Source organism: Lytechinus variegatus, chromosome 3 (genome assembly GCF_018143015.1).
Source record: "Lytechinus variegatus isolate NC3 chromosome 3, Lvar_3.0, whole genome shotgun sequence".
NCBI lineage: Eukaryota > Metazoa > Echinodermata > Echinoidea > Temnopleuroida > Toxopneustidae > Lytechinus > Lytechinus variegatus.
The window spans coordinates 23,252,318-23,272,240 of record NC_054742.1 but is presented as its reverse complement, the minus strand read 5'-3'; the positions used below and the strand labels follow the sequence as shown (position 1 = coordinate 23,272,240).

Sequence of the window (19,923 nt, the reverse complement as noted above, 5' to 3'; positions counted from 1 at the left end):
ACAATCACAATTTGGTTTACACTCATCTTTTTTTCTAGACTCAATATTTACAATGTCATTCACATCCACCACATCTATCTATATGGGTAAAATATGTTCATTAGGACTCAGCATTCACAACACTACTTGCACTGAACTAATCTTACATCATTTATCACCTCTCTTGTCGTAATCATTCCTCTTGATCTTTCTCTCACTTACATTTTCATGGGTTCTTCCTGCCGTCAATCTCTTATTTTCTTTAACAGGTGAAGACAAACACTAAATGACAAAGGAGGAAAACAAATAGAAATAATATTTACTGACCATTTCACATTTATAATGTATACTCATTTCACACAATATTCATACTTTACTTCATAACAGTACATTTTCACTTTAAATACTTTCTTGCTGAACAATGACAGCTGTTAGTACAAGTATTGAAAGGCAGTTGTGACTTGTGAAATGATTTTTGCTTGTTCGGTGCATACTAATGAAATGTTATTTTGATAGCCAATCAATGTAAATGTTTCTGGCACAATAACAGCTTACAATATCAATATTAAATATTGATTTTTAATCATCCCCCACACTGCATTTTATATAGAACTTCTAGTTCCTATCTGATGAGCTAAGTTTGAACTGGGGTCTCTTTACAGGTAAATGACCTGCATGGCCTATGACTTCGATACCAGAAGAAAATAACCAGATCATTGTAACTTGCACATGCAGACTTGGACCACATTTGAAGTTGATGTGTCAAACATTATGAAAATGGATACAGGAAAGACAAATGCCCCCAAATCATGCCTCTGTCAACCACCTAGTTTGGGTAGAATCATTAAAAAGAAACAGCTGCATACAACCTTTGAAATTTTGTGGACTGCACATTTCACTGCAGGTCGAGTACTAACAATTTTTACTATTTTTGCTTGTCAGAATTATCTTTTAACTGGGGAATTTTTCATGAATTACCATTTCACAGATTTGAATGAACTTCAGAATATTGTTGTTACTAGTAGTCTATCAAAAACATCAGCTAGGGCTGATAATCACTCCCATAACAACCCCCAAAACGATGTCCCAGTGATGACACATCTTGCCAAAAGGCAAATCACTCTAGGAACATATATGAAAAGTGCAGTGCATACGCAAATCAAACACAATCAATTGATTTCAATTTGTTTTGGGGATCTCTCCAGTGACAACTTCCACCTAATACCCCATCGATGAGCCACTACATTACCAAATGATATTGATCCCCATAACACTGACTTAATGGAATCAAGAGAGGCACCTTAAAATGAGGGGGGAAATTATTCTTCCCTTTCAGAAAAAAAATCTAACAACATTACAAGTATCATCACGAGGCACTTGTTTAAAAATAACAATAGTAGTAAGCATAGTTATGAAGAGTTTATTTATGATGTGGATAATATTGAACAGTTTCATCAGATTTTGAAGCAGTGTGTTTATTACATATCATCTACAATCTTAACTGATAATACAGGAGTAATCCGGGAGAAACAAAATCAAAACTATTTATCATTAGATTTATCAAAACTAAATAAAATCTTTTGGGCAGATTGTATTTGTACAATTATTTGTGACAATATATTAGCTTGTTTCATGCTAAGATAAAGAATCATTATATCTGGAGAAGTATTAAAATGAATGTATAATGAATTTGCCAGAATAATAGTTGATGTGGCTGGATATTTATCAGAGTATTGGCTGTTCTCTTATTAAAAGCCATAACAAAGATAACATCTGTGCTTCTTAAATTTTCATACAAAATTTTGGGTCAATAAAGAAAACAAATTTCAATTGATTTCCCATGCTTGGGAACATTAAGGCACAAAATGACTTTGAAATTGTACAGATAGGCACATAGTTCTGTTCATATCTACACTTAAGATCTAGATCCATAGATATTTAAATGATGGGCAAGCTTAGTATACAGGTAAAAAATAAATGCATAATACCTGTGACTTACATAAAATTGAATAAAATACAACTTGGACAGGATTTTGTGAGAGCATGGCTCTTAATGAGAGATTTTCATTGAATTAAGGCCACAAATACCACACCTGTACCTCAATAGAGAGGAACACAAAATTGTAACTCTTCAGAGCATTTTTTACCTTGGACTTATGCTAATTCATGTTAGTTACAATTAAATTGCATACTAGAATAACAGAATAACAAATAATGCACATCCAACTCTCAAAGAGTCCAATTTAATACAACACCCATAAGTGCACTACAATTGTCTTGTTAGGGTTAAGTGAACTTGTCATCCTATCGACATGTAAAGCCAAAAGCATGTTAATAAATATTTGTAAAGCATTGTGCATCATCTTACGCGTTTAACAATATTTTCATTTCATTAAGTCATTGTAGTGCACCCCTTTAATTTCATGTGGAATATTTTGTTAAATCTATACAAATATCTGTTGCTTCCTGAAAAAATACTATCAATGCCATTTGCACTTTCTTATGAAGATTCTCACACACATTAACAGAATGCTCTTGGCAAATACAATCAATTTTATTCATAAGGTTTACTTTGTGCCCCAAATAAAAGGTATATCTGTATATTCTGATGAACCACTATCAAAACTACTTAAAACGTTGATCAATAGTTTCCGTTACTTAGCGTACTTAATGAAATAAGCCTGGGGTCATAACTCAGTGTGTGCCGATGATGAACCCTCACAAAGTTCTGTAGAGAAAAAGAAAGACATTAGAAGTGAGCTTAATATCATCCAGGTACATGATAAAAATTTTTTTCATCTTCCAAAACAATTTTTTCAAGATAACCAATTGATTTTGATACTTTGTTACATAACAAAATTTGAAATGGATTTTTAAAAAATTGCTAGAGCTCTTCCGCAATTTGGTCAAAGATTCAATAAATATTGGACTCTCATTCTAACAATTAAATGTTCCAAAAGTGTAGTGATCATGATAAAATTTTTCCTTGATCAAATCAATATATGTAATCTTCTTCTGATAATAATGCTAATATCCCTAAGGTTAACAATCCAGCTCTAAACAAGCTGGTCTCACAGCAGGCCATGCATACTAGTACAGTTATTATTATTGTTCTCTATACTGATATGCTGAGCACTTTGAATCTTGACCAAACCTATTAACTGGCTTCAAAAGCTAACAATAGTTACTCTGGTCTGCACACTGTAATTCAAACTTTTGCCTAGTCAATTATCTAATTACATTTTTTTTTGCCATTTCCTGTTGTTTGTATCCCTTTGTACAACTCCAACAACTTTTTTTTTCAAAATCAAATGTCTTTTTGAAAATACTGATATGCTTTAGGAAGTGTTTTTCATTCTTCTACAATTCTCTTGATGAGATTAGAAACTGATTTGACCATATAATCCAGTCAACTGAAGTTATTTGATCCATATGAAAAGACATATCAACTTGAGAAATCTTGGTGAATTCCTTTGTATCAACTCAGATGTGCAAAAAGAATGCATGATTCTAGTCTTTTGTTTCAGAGTGCTGCAGTGACTCGTACACAACAAACATATTCTATTCATTCCAAAAGATGACATCACTTGTTAAACATAAATACTGTGTGGGATGACATCTTTATCTATTGCAATCAACTTTATCTGAAAAACATGCAACTAATTCTTAATAAACACCAATTACCGTTTGTCAAATATGAGATGGAACCTCAAATGTCACTTTCAAATTTATCAGACTAATGCAATGATCTTGGCACACACTTCACTTACGTGTAACACTGGAGCACAGTCTGGTTTCAATGTCCGTTGACTTTTCCCTGTACAATCGCAGCACTTCATCTTCGTACTCTTCAATAATATTTTCGCACTGGGAGGAAAGGGAGAGTGAAAACATTGAAAAACAATTTCTTACTCAACTACAGAGATGATTTTAAGGAAACCTCCATCTGGATTCTTGTTGGAAACAATATAATATGAAGGAAAAGAATGAAGTTGTTGCGGCACTAGCCAGCAAATGAAAGTAAATGAGAGAAATGGAAAGTGACAGGTAGGAGGAACCACTCTATTCCCAGGGGAGGATAAACAAGGGGGAAGGGGAGGGTCACAGGAGTGGTACATATTAGCACCAAGTCCTTGAGAATGAACTCACAACAGGAACCACCCCGTCAAGGGCATACACTGAGCTGTAGACATGATATCTTTCACCTTTCTTTAGGAACTCAGTCAAGTGATTCAAGCTAGTCCACAAAGAGTCCATGTTTGCCAATAAATTAGAACAATGACACTCTTAGGGGATAGGTAAATTGCACTTCCTAGAAAACGCACACAACATATGGAATCTATTTTTTACACAAGTTTAAAGATGCTATTGCTCTTTTACACATATTCACATTTCCTAATAGTACCTTACCATGTATCAATGCTTACTACAGACAGCATACTAATTTTACGTTTGAAATGTGTTTACTTCAGTGTGTAGTACTTCATTGAATTTCTTGCTTATCTATTTCAAGTAAATTTCCTTAAAATAATATTACACCAAAGTAAGGGTTACACATTAAGAGATTAAAAAGCAAACTTATGGAGAAAAGAGGCAGCGGATTTTCAGACGACAAGGTGGAAAGTATAAGGAGGAGAAAATTTTCATTATAATGTCACTAAATAGAAGAGTAATGCACAATTATGTCCCTCAGATATGTATTTGATTTCTATGACGGAGAAGAAAACATATTAATTAAAAGAAGCAAAAGTTTCAACTTTTCGTATATTGTTCCCCCACACATCTAGTGGCAGTTTCATCATGTATTCAATAGAGCATTCTCTTCACTGAAGAAATCAACATAGGAGCTTTAACAATACAAACTTGTAAGGTTATAAAAGGAGAGTACATCACATAATGCTGACTTTCTGCTTATTCCTGATAAATTTTGGAGGGGAATGACCACAGTTGAAACATTTTGGAACTGTGTGGGCGGTTGATGTCTGCGTTGTTGGTTAAAGTAAATTTCCTTTTCGAAATTAAACACTCGGCATTTGATACGGCAGCATAATACTCTCCATGTGCCCTGCTGCTGACTACAAAAGAAAGATACTTTCTGGGCAATTACTTCTCTAAAAATGATCAATTTCCTTCGGCAATACGATGAGTTTGTTGGAGATATGTCAAGCAACCTTTTCCTCTCCTGTGTTTTCACTGAGAGAGGTGGGTATTTTCAAAGGAACTGTAGAGTCAGGTGTCATTTTGTGGCAGACATGTTTTAGAGCTTGATCAAGACTATTCTTTGAGACAGTCATGATTTTATATACTGATAAGCTGTGTTTCTTCAATATATATCCTCACTCAATTTATATTGATGGGAAAATAATCACAACTATTCTTTGGATTTCTCAAAGTTAAACTACTTTCAGGTGGAAAGTAACGCGGAAAATGGAGTTATTGGTCAAGCAAGAAAAGTGGAAGGTGGCGATTTCACCTTTGACCTTCTGACCTCTAAATCAATAGAATTGCTGGGATCTATGCTAGTATCATATACACCAAATTAAATGAGCCGAGGTTAAGTCAAACTGAATTTATCATGTTTACAAGGGAAAATTAATGGACGGACAGGCGAACGGACACCGAGCGTGATACCATAATTCGTCCCATCCAGGACGGGTGTATAAAAAATGCTGAAATGCGAAAAGTGAAAATTGATGATGTCACACTTCGGTTATCTATATCTTAGACAAAATAAAGCATGGACCGATTGCTCCTAAAGCAAACATTGTGTCACCCTACAGACACCCTTGCTGTAATAACCATTTTAAATACATTAAACAAATAAATGAAGAAAAACAAGATGGTTCATGTACGAGTCTCGCCTGATTTGGCAATCAATAAAACATGCAATATGATCTTTAGACCCCCTAGATGAGTATAAACACAACTGATGCAGATATACAGAAATGAGAGCAAGTTGAAAAAAAATTTAAAAACGATGTACATGACCTCATATCATTTGCCCGTTTAACCCCTAGATGACCTTTGACACCACTTTCCTCAACAATATACATGTGGTATTACCCAATAATTATTTCATCAAGTGTGATCAAAATTTACACAAGAAAAAAGACATGAGAGAAAGTTGAGAATAAACTTTAAAAAAGGATGAACCTGACCTCATATCATTTTACCTTTTGGCACCTGGTCATTTTCAAACAAAAGTGGACATGGGGGTGAAAATTAAAACTTGCTAGAAATCATTAGGCTTCAATGTTTTTAGAAACTAGACATCTTAAAGTATATTTTTCCATTTCATTTACATAAAATTATTAATTATGTCTTGAGATACAGTGAATTTTATGCAAGGGAAATTAAATGTTACAAAATGTTGATTTTTGCATTAAAATTCACATATTGCCTATCACAATATAAAATTTGTATTAGAAGCACATTTGTTGGCAAGATACAAGCTGTGTATTGTATCTAACTCCTAAATAGCAAAAAAAAAAATCTTTGAAGTGTTTTTCTGAAAAAAATTGGGTTTCGAAGTTTTCAAAACTGGTTGTCGTGTCACTCACGTTTTAAATGCAAAAAGTTTTCTAGAGCTGTGTATTCTGAAAATTAATTTATCCCAGTACTGGAGCAAATACAGTTTATCTGTACCTTATTGTATATAAAGTAACTTGGTCCAATGTGTTAAGGTAAAGCTAAAATTAACTGTTAAAGTTGTGTCGTGTCACTCACAATGTCGTGTCACTCACGAAATGTCGTGTCACTCACGGTATTATATTGTGTATAAAAAAGGACATCCAGTAATTTTTGAAGCGTTTTACCAGGGATACAGTCAAAATGTTGTTCCTGACATCATTTAGGCCTATTTTAGTCTAATAATTTCCTCCATCTTCTTATTTTACTCCTTATGGAAATATTGAATTTGACATTGAGTTCATCTATTTTCTCTCCTCTCCGTGGTTGCCTTGGTTTAAAAATTCTGACAATTTTCCATTGGTGTGAAGACTCGGATCCTAATTCATATTTTGGTGAATGTACTGTGATTAAGAATATAACAACATAATCAATCAACACAAAATTATGAATGTATCAAGAGAAAAACCACAATACTTTAGCAATGGACATATTTACAATTATGCATAAAGGGTTGGTAATTGTGATGGTTCAAGTCATACCTAGGTATTACTTGAACATTCTCTGTCTCCATTTACAGAAATGAGCAGAAAGTTCACCTTTCTTTTCTTTGTTATACTCATAGCTAGAAAGGTCAGGGATCCTTTTTTGAAATTTGCAGAAATTTTAGTGGTAAAGTAGTGTACATGAGATATAAGCGATCACCATGAACACCAAACATTTTTTCAAATTCGGAAAAGAAAATAATTTTCTTTTCCTTCTGATTGATTAAATCAACCTTTTCATTTGCCACAAAGCTTGTATTCCAGGACATGAAATAAACAAATTTGCAAGAAAACATAAACATTTCAGGTGAGAATGTACTGAGATTTGATAGAACATTTTGGATATTGCTTGAAGCAGCTACATGCCAAGTTCAAAATCATTATTTGTTCGGCCACCATTCATACCGCTAGTGATTAACTACTATGTAGGGTATGAACAGCAAACTACCGTAAGCGGGCCAATGTGTGTTCAGAGCAGATTTGCATTTACACATATTCATTACAACAAAATGATGCATGTTCATGTAGGTCCCAACAAGTCCCAACCAAGACCGCATTTTGATTTGAGCAACTTTGGATGGGTTGCCATGTACCAGTAGATCAATTTTTTTTTTTGGGGGGGGGGGGTACCCTGATAAGAACAGAGCTGGACCTCGAGGGGAAAAAGCTATTGAGGTATACATGTAAAGGGAGCCTGGTTAGGATGCTGAATTGGATTTTAGTGTGACATCCAAGGGCTTAGAAAAGGAAAGGCTAATGACTTGTAGTTGTTATGTAATAGTAGCAGACTGCAAGAATCAGGTACTGACTGCGTCTTTCACCTTGTGGCTTTCCCTGGATTCCCGTGGTATGGTATATGATCAAATAATTAGCAATGAAAAGGCACAAGATTCCAGCTAAAAGCATAGCTCTGAATTTTGGTATAGTGCCTACATGTACTGCCTTGGGAGGGTCCACATACAAGCAGTGTTCAGGAGAAAACCTATGCTTGTTGAGTTGAATTCCCAAGTTTCTCAAGGATTTGCTGATAGTCCATCTGAAGTGTGCAGCAACGTGATTGTGGTTTGGTACCAAAAAAGACATTGAAACTGCCATGTCCTATTTGGACAATGCCTAAAATATTATTAAAGGAGGATAATATTGTAATCCAATATTTCAAGAAAAAGGAGTCATACATGACATCATTGGCTACCAGACCATGCCAGATGATGTGAGTGACTATTGAGAATACCTTTCTTACAGGGAAAAATTATTCCATCCCTTGTGGATGCTGAATTGTATTCCTCTGTAAACTTTCATATACAGATAGGGAGAAAGAGTTAAAGTTTTGAATGATATCAGGCCACAAAAAGAATGTTTGAGTTGATGTCAATGCCAAGACCTCATAACACCTCCTTCAAGGGCCCCCTCCTCCTCTAAAGAGGAGAGTGGTAGAAGCCCTAGTGTGACAATGTGGTATGGTATAGGGAATATGAGTTGATGGGCAAATATGACCATAAACCAAGATTAAAACATCAGGATGACATATTATGAACTTTAAAGAAAGCAGTTATTATGTAATTAAGCTTGTTTTTTGGTTAATGGTATTTTACTCTTCTACATCATGCAAAAAATACTTTCAATGTTGAGATAAATGTTGTATTTTTGCACTTGTCGTGTCACTCACGTTTTGGATGTCGTGTCACTCACGGTATATAGGAGGGTACCATTTTCCATAGAGAAGGTTTGATTGATTTTGACTATATGTGTTAGATAGGTACACTATTTATGTCCATTTACTGGTACTCACAGTACTCCATGACAACTACTTGGGCACGAATCCAACCATATGTGTTAGTGGTCAGAAACCCATGTCCAAAATTTGTCGTGTCACTCACGCACCGTTTTTTAATCATATCTACTAAACGAATTGTTGAATTCAAATCAAACTCGTAGTGGCCCATGCCAGTCCTACATTGTATATAATATAGTAGTCATGATTGATTCATAACCTTTGAGTTTGAAGATATGAGCCCTTAAACCTCTCCGATTGTCGTGTCACTCACGTTTGAAAATGACCACCTATATGATGCTTGACCCAATCATTCTAATGAGGTCACATGTGGTATTACTCAAGGATCATATATACCAAGTATTAACATAAATGATGAAATAATAAAGAAATGAGAGCAAGTTGAACAAAAACTTTTACATTTTCGAACGGACCGACAGGAAAAGTGATAATGGTCTCTGCCAAACTTTGTTCAGGTGAGACAATTAAACTATGCAAGACTTTTTGAGGAAAACGACCAGACCCTAAAAATAATTTTAGGTAGAAAAGTAATATAAATAAATATTTACATTGTACTTGACTTGCTTCATAGTACTAACTAGTTCCTAGTAGTAGTAATACAGATTTCTAAAACAACAGTTTTATTACAGGATGAACTTGCTCAAAATTGGACACCATGTAGAGTGACTTTATAATTACACTATGAGAAATGTCCAGTGTGTGATGTCTTTTGGTCCAAAACTAATTGCTCTATTTCCGATTTACTTTCTTTGGAATTTGTTTACATTTCCCACATTCAAAAATAAAACAAATGGCCTTAAAGTAATCATGATTTACAGACATCTGTTTCTGCATTAAAGAATCATCTGAAAAGTTTCTACTTTTAGGTATGATATCCTCTCTCATTATAAGTAATAAATATTTAGGGTAGTTCCATATGTATAATGATTTATTCATATTGCAGTTGAAGGTGCAATTACTACTTCTACACCATGAGCTCTAAATAATTATGAGTATCTCATCAACATTATCATGTGTGCACAATCATGCGGTAAACAAGTTGTGCTTTACAAACAATTCTCTTAAAGTCAGAACAATATTTTGATTTCATTGAATAAATGTGTCAAAATATGTTGGTTGCACTCTTTGAACAGCAATAACATGATAGTGGATTTACATTCTAAATCTGAGGTATTTGGAAGAAAGAAACTGTTCTTTGTGTATCTGAGCAATAGTGGGACCAACATTATTCATAAAAGAAATATTCAGAGATCAATAATTTTGACATAAGAAACAAAAATCATGAATCAATTACTCATAATACATTTTGTCCAGGAGTCAATTCACTCCTTTATTCCTTTATATTAGACATATTACATCGCCCTTGGAATAATTTCTCGGTCATCAAAATATTTGAGATAAAAATTAAGAACCCCCGAGTAATTTACAATTAGGTGATTGATTTAATGATGGTTTGAGATATCAGGGAAAACAGTGAAACCAAAAGCAAAAGATATTTAGTTTAAAAGGCCTTTTGAACAGTTTTGAACATCTATGAAATTAGTCTTGTGATAAAGCACATGTGCTTGTTTGGTGTTTTTTTTAATACTGTCTGTGTCCAAACAACTTCTAATCTAAATACGGGAGACAACTTACAGCTACTTTTAAAATTTTTCCTGTGACGACGTTGATAGATACATTTGTAAGTTCCATATCCTCCCCATTCCTTGCCTGGTATCTGACATAGGTTTTCTCATTGGTTTCTGGATCTATCCTTTCAGCATAGTCGGTCATTTTATCACAGACATTCTCCATCACCTCTGTAAGATGGGCCTCAGACCCAGCATATGGTATCTGTGAAGCACAAAAGGAGTGGGGGGATGTTATTTCTATCATATTTTTACATGCAAACTAGCACTTTCACATATAGAAACTTTTGGAATTGGTACGTTATGAGCTAAGGCATATAGCACACAGTTTTGGGGGGACAGGATCACAATCTTGCAAAAAAACATCAAAAGCTGTCATTTTTAAAGGCTTTAGAATACATTACATGCCAATGGATAATCTAAGAATAAATTATCATTGGTATTCACTTTATTTTGCTTTTATGCTCATTTTCATTTAAAAAAAGAATATGGAATCAGATTGAAGATAAAGTTGAAGGGCGATGAGGGTGTTGAGTATCTTTCAGAAAATGTGGTAAAATTTCACTTTTCAGTTACAAAAATTAACTTCCGCTGAACATCTGACTTTTTGAAACATTTATCATGCATCTATATCCTCTCAGTTTCATTCATTGGGAATACAATTTAGGTAAACAATAAAATGTCGGTTAAAAAAGGTAGATTATCCATAAGAATAAAAAAAAATCACATTCTTATGTTGCTTTCCTGTGATGTGCTCATGTCAACTACAATATAATGTTAGCAGCATAACATCATCTGAAATTTCCTTACATCGACATTCAGTCAAGTAAAGAAATATTTATAGTATTCTTAATAGTTTACAACCAAATCAAATCACTATCCAGGAAAGGGTATTTCATGCAAAGATGTGAAATGTGCATTTTCAGAAAGTTTTTTGGCTTTTAATCCCACAAGGTCAAATGCCTAACAAAATAGCAAAATTATTATATTTATTGTTATTAGTAGTAGTAAGTCTTCTTCAATACAGGGAAGCCTCATCAGTGACGCATACTGTTCTCCCAGAGGGCCCTGTAAAAAGTGTTGTTAAATAACAATTGATTGATTGACTTAGCCCTATTACATATAAAAATTTCACATGAAGGAAGGAGAATAAACATCTGTTAATAAATTACACCTTTTCTCCCACACTATAAAAGATTGAATAAAAAAAAATAAAGCTTATAAAGCTACAAAGATGACCGAATACATTGCATCAACCTCATGGAAGTGACAGTTCTGTCAAACTTTCAACATAAGAGCTAATTAAGAGGTGTTTTAAAAATTGGCATTTAATTTTCAATCATTTCAAGCCTCAATAAATTAGAAACTAAGAAATGCTAACAATACATATTCTGTAACTGAAAATCATTTGTACTTTAATTTACTCAGACACTAGATTTGGCTTATATACTGGGTGCAAGAGAAAACTTCTTTTATTTGTTGAATTGAAAATGTGAAATGACCTTGGTCTGTTTCTGTTTTCCTGTGGGGTCAATCCTGAAACTTCCAACAGTAATGGTCTGACGAGGGTCCTCTTGACTAATAGCATACTCCACCTCACTGATCAGTGCTCGGCAGGCTACATTTCAAACACATTAAAAATGAAAACAAAAACAGGAAAATTCCAATATTGATAATTAATCTTAATTATTGACAATGACACAGCTTTGTACTTGAGGTTCCAACAGTATTGAGGACATGTTTTTCATAACAGAAAATGTTTTTTGATTTTCAATAAAAGGTCTAAACATATATTTCCTTAATTGAAATGATTTTTGTATTTGTTTATTGGTCATATTCTCTAATGGAGGAATACATTTTGAAAATTAACAAGAAATAAATAGATTTTCAGCCTGTTGCCCCTATTCCAATATATCAGGACTCTGTCTTCTTACCTCCACAATATACATTAGAATCTATCTCTCTTCCTGCTTGAACACTGGAGTAAAAGGCTAGCACACAATAGGCCAAGGTGGTAGCTTTAAGAGGACAAATCCAATACATCTTGTTCATTTACAGGCATCTGAAGACAAAAGAATAATGAACGATTTGATCTAATCGTCTGAATGTTACATTTACACCTGAATTTAAAAGCATTGGAAACACCATCTTTTCAAACAAACTTCCTTGTACTCAGCCATAAGCTGATTTTTGAAGCCCCAACAACTAAGTAAGCATAAACTAAGCAATGATATTTTACAATGTCTTATACATTTTTTTTAATTGGGAATTCCCCTTCTCAACATCCTTTTTTTCCACTCTGTGCAAGCATATAGGCACCTGTTTGGCCATTTTATGCATTGAAGAGATCATCACTGATCTATTCATCATTTTTTTCAGGATCAACCACCTTGAAGCATGATATTCTATAGACCAGGAAAATGAATATCCATAGAATCAGATGGGTGCATAATTACCATGTTTTGAATAATTTGAGGGGTGTTTTAAAGTACACTTGTGGTACAACTGTGTTGCGAAAATCTGGTGTGTAATGATCCTGGGCTGTGCACTTTGTGTGCAGCCTCTGGGTTAGACATGCCCAAGGTTTTCCAGGTACTCCACAGATGGAGAGTAAATGTCGAGGCCCTGCCTAGCCAGGAGTCTCCTCGCGTAAAAATCATTCATGAATATTATACTTTTGAAAATAACCCTCTCTGACTCTTAAAAGGATGGTCCGGGCTGAAAATATTTATATCTACCGGTAAATAAATAGAGTAAAAATCACAGAGCAAAATGCCAAAAATTTCATCAAAATCGGATAACAAATAACAAAGTTATCAAATTTTAAAGTTTATCAATATTTTGTGAAAACAGTTATATGCACATTGTCATGAATATTTATTAGGTGGGCTGATGATGTCACATCTCCACTTTCCTTTTTCTTATGTTATTACATGAAATCATGTTTCATTTTTCATACATGTGTAAATGATGTGTCTCCATTATGATGAAATAAGTTGCGGCAATAAATAACTAATGCACTTAATCAGTTGTCAATCCAATTGTTTTAGCTCTTGGTAGAAAATTTTTGAATAAACCTTATTTCCTATGATAAAATACAAAAGAACAAGTGGGGATATGACATCATCAGTCCACCTAATAAATATTAGAGACCTTTCGTTTTCTGTGACGAGCCATGTGGACATACGAGATTAAGGAATTTTGGGAGCGCTGTGCATGCGCGAAGTAATCTGTGACGAGCCTTCTCGTTCACTGCCCAAATCTGTCACTCGTATTTGAGGGTTTTGACGTTCGGTGTCATAGTGCTCAAACGAGCGCTAGCGTACATGATGACGTCATCCAAGCTTAGCAAAAATGAATGAAGCCGCATCAACATTTGAGTTTCGTTGATTCAGTCAGCAGGGCTGGTAAACTGCAAATTACTGCTTGTTACCAGCTTTTCCATTACATTTAGTGAGTCCCGTTTTCAGACACTACATATCCGATGGGTAATTGATGTTCTATTTCCAAACAACTGTGTTTTTTTTGGCTTTTTGCACAAGAGTGCAAATGTTGCACCCACAGTCGCCCCACTGGTTCGTAGTGTTATGCTTAGCCTGATTCTCCGGCCGAGCATCGGCCCACGGCCCGCTCACCATCACGCTGGTATGTGCTGTGGCCTGGTACGGGTACGTCGACTTAAATCGAAACTGTTCTCATCAATGTACGAACGTGATACTGAACAAGCGGTGTCACCACTTCCGTTGAACTAGGACTGCGTTGCAGACAATCAAAAGCTTACTATTCATAAAGACATGCCTAGAACTGTTTTACCAGAATAATGCAAATCTTTAAAATTCAATAACTTTGTTAAGTGTTATTCAATTTTGATCAAATTTTCAGCATTTTGCTCTGTGAATTTTACTCTATTTATTGAGACAAATATTTTCAGCCTGGACGATCCCTTTAATTATAACTAAGCAGAAGCTTGTTTTCAATACCGGCTAAAAATTTTTTTGAAAAAAGTAGTTTCCCTTTTGAATATTGATGCTTTGAGGATAACATAATTGGCCTCCAAATTCAGAAAATCTGTGCAATTACATATGGCAACGTAAACAGTGGTGAGTTAAATGCCCTAGTTCTAACTACATATTTTATTAAATAATAACTGAATATCTATCTTGAAAAAGATTAAGATTGATTCCAATGTTTTTAAAGATTAAGTGACTGGTCATTTACATTGATATGTTGAGGGCTTGATCACTTATAGGGAAAGTGGAAATAATGGGGTAAAAGTTTAATTTAGACCTGGCTCAGCTCCATGGATAGTAAGCTCAGTTTAGTCTTTAGTGAATGATTTTTACTCTCTAGGAGCTTCCTGGCTAGTCTTGCCTCGCTCAAACAAGGGGAAGATCGGACACTTTGGCGATTTTTTACACACTTCCCCATTTCGCTCATGGGGAAGGGCGCCCAACAGCGTTGAGTAAGTAAACATTTGCACATCAGCACTCAGCTATGTATAAAACATATGGGGAAAATGAGAGAGAGGATTTTGGAGAGGGCAAAAGCCTGAAGCCAAGGGTAACACATGTGGATAATTCCATCTTTTTCTAGACAGCTGGCAGCCGTCTGTTTCGAGTTTTTTTTTTAACATTTTAATTTTTTGTTATTTCTCCTCGTACACAGACGGCTCGCTATCGTGCAGCCACTATTAGGGGATTAACAATGCAAAATCCCCCATACGGGGCTCATCTATTTTTGTCTTTATTTCAGAAAAATATAGAGAAAGAATTATACCAAAATAAATACTATTATTCCATTTTGGCCTAAAATGCAACAAAACAGAGAAAAATCAACTTCAAAGGGGGAAAAAACAGTGACTTACTTTGGCTGTTGCACAACTTCACTTCCCTGTTTTATCCAAACTTAATACATAAACATATGGCCATCGCACTGAGTCCCTGTACAGATCGAGCTAGAACTTCGGTCTCTGTATTTGGTAAGTGGAACCAATGGAGTTCAGCAGAACAACCAACAGTCACAGAGACCAAAGCTTTGTTTTAGTCTATCTTTTTCTTTCTCAGGTACCAGTATTCTGTGCCAGGGCGCTCTTCCTTCCCGGGCCTTTCATTGTGCGCTTGACTATATACTGTCCAGTCTAGACAGCTGGCAGCCGTCTCTTTCGAGGAGTTTTTAAACATTTTTATTTTTTAAATTTCTCCTCATACACAGACGGCTCGCTAGCGTGCCACTGCCATTACAGGAGTTACAATGCAAAATCCCCCCGACGGGGCCCATCGATTTTAGTCTTTATTTCATAAAAATATATAAAAAGAACTGTACCAAAATAAAGATTATTCTGTTTTGGCCTGAAATGCACCAATATTGGGAAGGGGAAAAAGTGACTTACTTCGGCTGTCGCGCAACTTCACTGCCCTTTTTTATCCAAACTTAATACATAACCATATGGCCATTGAGTCCCCTGTACAGATCGCGCTAGAACTAGAATAGATCTACCTCTGTCTCTGTATTTCGCTATTTGCAGTTTGGTGAGTGGAGCCAACGGAGTTCAGCAGAACAACCAACATAACAGAGACCGAAGCTTTATGTCCAGTCTTACCCTCACTTATATTACATGGTGTGTCACATTTTCAGCAGTGAAAAAGACTCAATAAATAAGCCGGGAGGCAAGGCAGCGTTACTGGCCTTTGCGACATTACTCGGATGCGGTCCCTGTACAATCTCAATAGTAAACAAGTTTATTCGTTCACATTACAAGTACATTCACAGTAATACAATTGACAGAATCAGTTCGCAAATTTCAGAAAACGAATGATTGTATTCAAATAATTTTACATTCCATGAAACACAATGAATTGAGATTCATGTAGGCATAGATTGCATGAATTGAGCAAAACTTTCATATGTAAACTCCACTTACCTACACGAAAAGGGTACGAAAAGGTGAGTTTTCTGGTCGATTGATGTGGTGACCTCTTCTGCTGCTGGTAAATTCGGTCGATAAACGTATCATCAAGGTACAAGTTTTTTGTCTTTAATTCAAGCTCTTGCATATACCCTTGCGTAGAACAGAATTAAAAGAAAGGGCTTTTACCAGTCTATCGTACTTCCCACCAATGATCTTCGTCCACGATGATTAAAGACGAGACCATAGAGATGATTGCTATTATGGACGACGGATCAGTGTTGAATTTGATATTTACAAAATTACCGTAAATAATAACAGTAGATCTATATAAACATAATATTGATTTAGTGGCGTACATGGGTGGGGGTGGGGGCACCCCCGGAAAAAAAACAGAAAAGAAAAGGACAGGGAAAATAAGGTAATATATATTTACAAAATTAAATTATATTCTAAAAACATCAAAACAACTTGGGACTTTTGAGAAAATGTTGCCTCCCATGCCATATTCTATGACTGCATTAATTTATTTGCATAATTCAAAAAAATATCAGCTACTGCATAATTTATGTGCCAATTTGCATCAAAGATTTTCTTCTACATTTATTGTGCGTGAAATCTATGATGAAAATATTCCGCATATATGGGGGGGGGGGTGCTATGCATGCATACCTTTTATCTTCTTCCACATGCAATATGAATTTCTAGGGGCATTAAAGTAATTGCAGGAAGTTAATGATTTATTTTGTTTGTTTATGTAAAGTTTTCAATCATTGTTATGATATATTGTACTTTTCATCTTCGCATAGGCCTACTTATTGTTAAAGCCATTGGAAACCAGATTGACTTCTTTGTATGCGTACATTGACCAAAATAATCTTGAAACTTGAAATTGGCACATTAACTGCAGTAGTACTGCAATACTTGCAGTACTAATAAAAGATCAATCGAAATAGATATGAGTTTCAAGATGACCTATCCGGAGGGCATATCATCAACATTTTTCCTCCGTAAAGTTGTTATATGTCAATCTGACAACTTTCCTTTTGATTTGCGGAAAAAGCACATTAAACCATAATATAACAGGGGCGGTGCCGAACAAAGTAGACTTGAATGGGTTGAGGGAGAAAGGGAAGATGGCACTTCCTCTTTTGAAGATGGTAATATTATGTTTACACAATATCTCCACTCTAAATAACGTAAGCGTTGTGGGACCCTGGACTGTAAAGTGGGGTTAACATGTTGTAAACTATTAATGGCCTGAAAAATGCACCACTGTACATTGCGTAACAGGGTGTGTTGAACCGCTGAAGCGAGACCAATGAAATTTTCATAGCAGTTAGATTATGAAATAAGCTTTCTATTCACTTTCTACCATATTTTGGAATTACTTCAGCCCTATGTCAGAGTGACATTTTGGGGACGCAATGAATATAGTTATGGCAATGAAGACGATACATATTTCATAAGAAGCGCGAGCGGAAAAAAAAGAGATTTAGAAAAAAAAACGGGTCACTCTATTCATGTTTTGTAAACCATGAAAAGGATAGGTAATTGGGTATCCTACATCAATAATGTGAGCGCGAAGCGCGATCAGATTTTTTTTGTTTGATATTCTAATATTCCGAAACTCCGGGATGATTTAAGAAATCCGTTTAAAAAAAAAAAAACAAGCTGCGTATCTCGACAGACATACGTGCGTGTGTATTAGATTAATACCAAATATCTGGGCATTCTAACTATATTTTTAGCATTAAAATCAGTAATGCGAGCGCGAAGCTCGAGCTGAATATAATTGATATTCCTATGTGAAAATTGATCAATTTCAAGCCTAATTCTAGCACTGTGTAGAAAAGTTGTGAAATGGATATTATTGATCGCTCTTAATAAATGATGATTTTTATTTCGACCTTGGACCAGGGCATTTTAAGGACATTTTGTTATCATATGAAAATGATGAATATCTTTCTATTCTGCTTCCAAAGCGCCAGATATTCCATAAAAAGAGAAAAATTCAACAAGCACAACACTGAAAATTTCATCAAAATCGGATGTAAAATAAGAAAGTTATGGCATTTTAAAGTTTCGCTTATTTTCAACAAAATAGTTATATGAACGAGCCAGTTACATCCAAATGAGAGAGTTGATGACATCACTCACTCACTATTTCTTTTGTATTTTATTATATGAAATATTAAATATTTTGATTTTCTCATCATTGTCATGTAAAATGAAGTTTCATTCCTTCCTAAACACGTGGAATTCCATTATTTTAACATTTTGTGCTTCAGGCAAGGAGGACCTAATTGTAAAATTCGTAAAAATTGAAATATTGTATAATTCAAACGATAAAAAACAAAAGAAATAGTGAGTGAGTGACATCATCGAGTCTCTCATTTGGATGTAACTGGCTCGTTCATACAACTATTTTGTTGAAAATAAGCGAAACTTTGAAATGTCATAACTTTCTTATTTTACATCCGATTTTGATGAAATTTTCAGCATTGTGCTTGTCTGATTTTTCTCTATTGATTGAAATCAACATTTTTCTGAGGAGGACTTGACCTTTAAGCAATATGTCGGCCTATCTCACCCAACACGCAATGCGAGCGCGAGCGAAAATATTATAAAGTGACTCCTCTTCCTCCTCTCTTTTCCCCTTCTTTTTTATCCCACCCCCCCCCTTTATTTTGCTCCGCCAAAAGGAGAGGGGCCTGGATCCGCTTATGTGAATTTGAAAAGAAAAAAAAAAAGAAGAGATTTCACTGGTGCCAAAAAATTGATAACTAGCCCCCCCCCCCCCAAAAAAAAAAAAGATTTCAACAAAAATGTAGGTCTTTTTCCACACATTCTTCTATATGACACACCTACCGGGTGCTGCCTATGGAAAATAATACATGCAGCACCCCCTGGGGAAAACTTTTCCCCGAGCACCCCCACTTCAGGGCCATGACTTCAGTTAGAGATTTACAGCCCAGCTCCATCCCATGAAGAAGAGTTTCTATATTCCTAGCCGAGGTCTAGGTTTTATATTTGTGAGGAACCCTGCTGTGAACAAAATAATGCAAGAACTGATAGGAACAGTGGTTTTCAGGTGCACAAACGACAGTTGGGTTGACATTTTTACACAATGAAATGAAGGAAAGAGGGTACAATCTTTTCAATGTTTTAAGCTGCCTTTATTTTCATTAAATACTTTTTCAATTCACATATCACATAAACTTATGCAAAAAGTGAACCTGAAATGAAATAAGTAATTATAAATGGACATTCAGATTCAGTTAAGAAAATCAGTTTTCAACGTCTTCTTAGACTCCTTACTATACTATATTAAAAAGTAATTGATCAATGAAATGATCTATATAAACAGTCTATAACACTTGAAACAGAGTGATACCTAATAAGCTTAAAAGATCACTTTATCTTACATTACAAAACTACATTAAT

General features: G+C 34.9%; 1 protein-coding gene across 3 annotated transcripts; it reads right to left on the bottom strand.

Annotated features, from left to right (window-relative positions):
- Positions 1-292: 292 nt before the first annotated feature.
- Positions 293-16,639, bottom strand: LOC121410547 (protein canopy homolog 2-like). 3 transcript variants are annotated; one of them, XM_041602710.1, is made up of 6 exons: positions 16,492-16,580; positions 12,506-12,633; positions 12,074-12,189; positions 10,579-10,776; positions 3,750-3,846; positions 293-2,707 (listed from the first exon to the last, which is right to left on the bottom strand). In XM_041602710.1, the coding sequence occupies exons 2-6, from the start codon at positions 12,621-12,623 to the stop codon at positions 2,667-2,669; spliced, it is 570 nt and encodes a 189-aa protein (XP_041458644.1). In that variant the 5' UTR covers positions 12,624-12,633; positions 16,492-16,580; the 3' UTR covers positions 293-2,666. The 3 variants fall into 3 exon arrangements, with proteins under 3 accessions (XP_041458644.1, XP_041458645.1, XP_041458642.1); XM_041602711.1 differs by having other exon boundaries at positions 16,496-16,580; XM_041602708.1 differs by lacking the exon at positions 12,506-12,633 and having other exon boundaries at positions 16,492-16,639.
- Between the last annotated feature and the right edge of the window lie 3,284 nt (positions 16,640-19,923).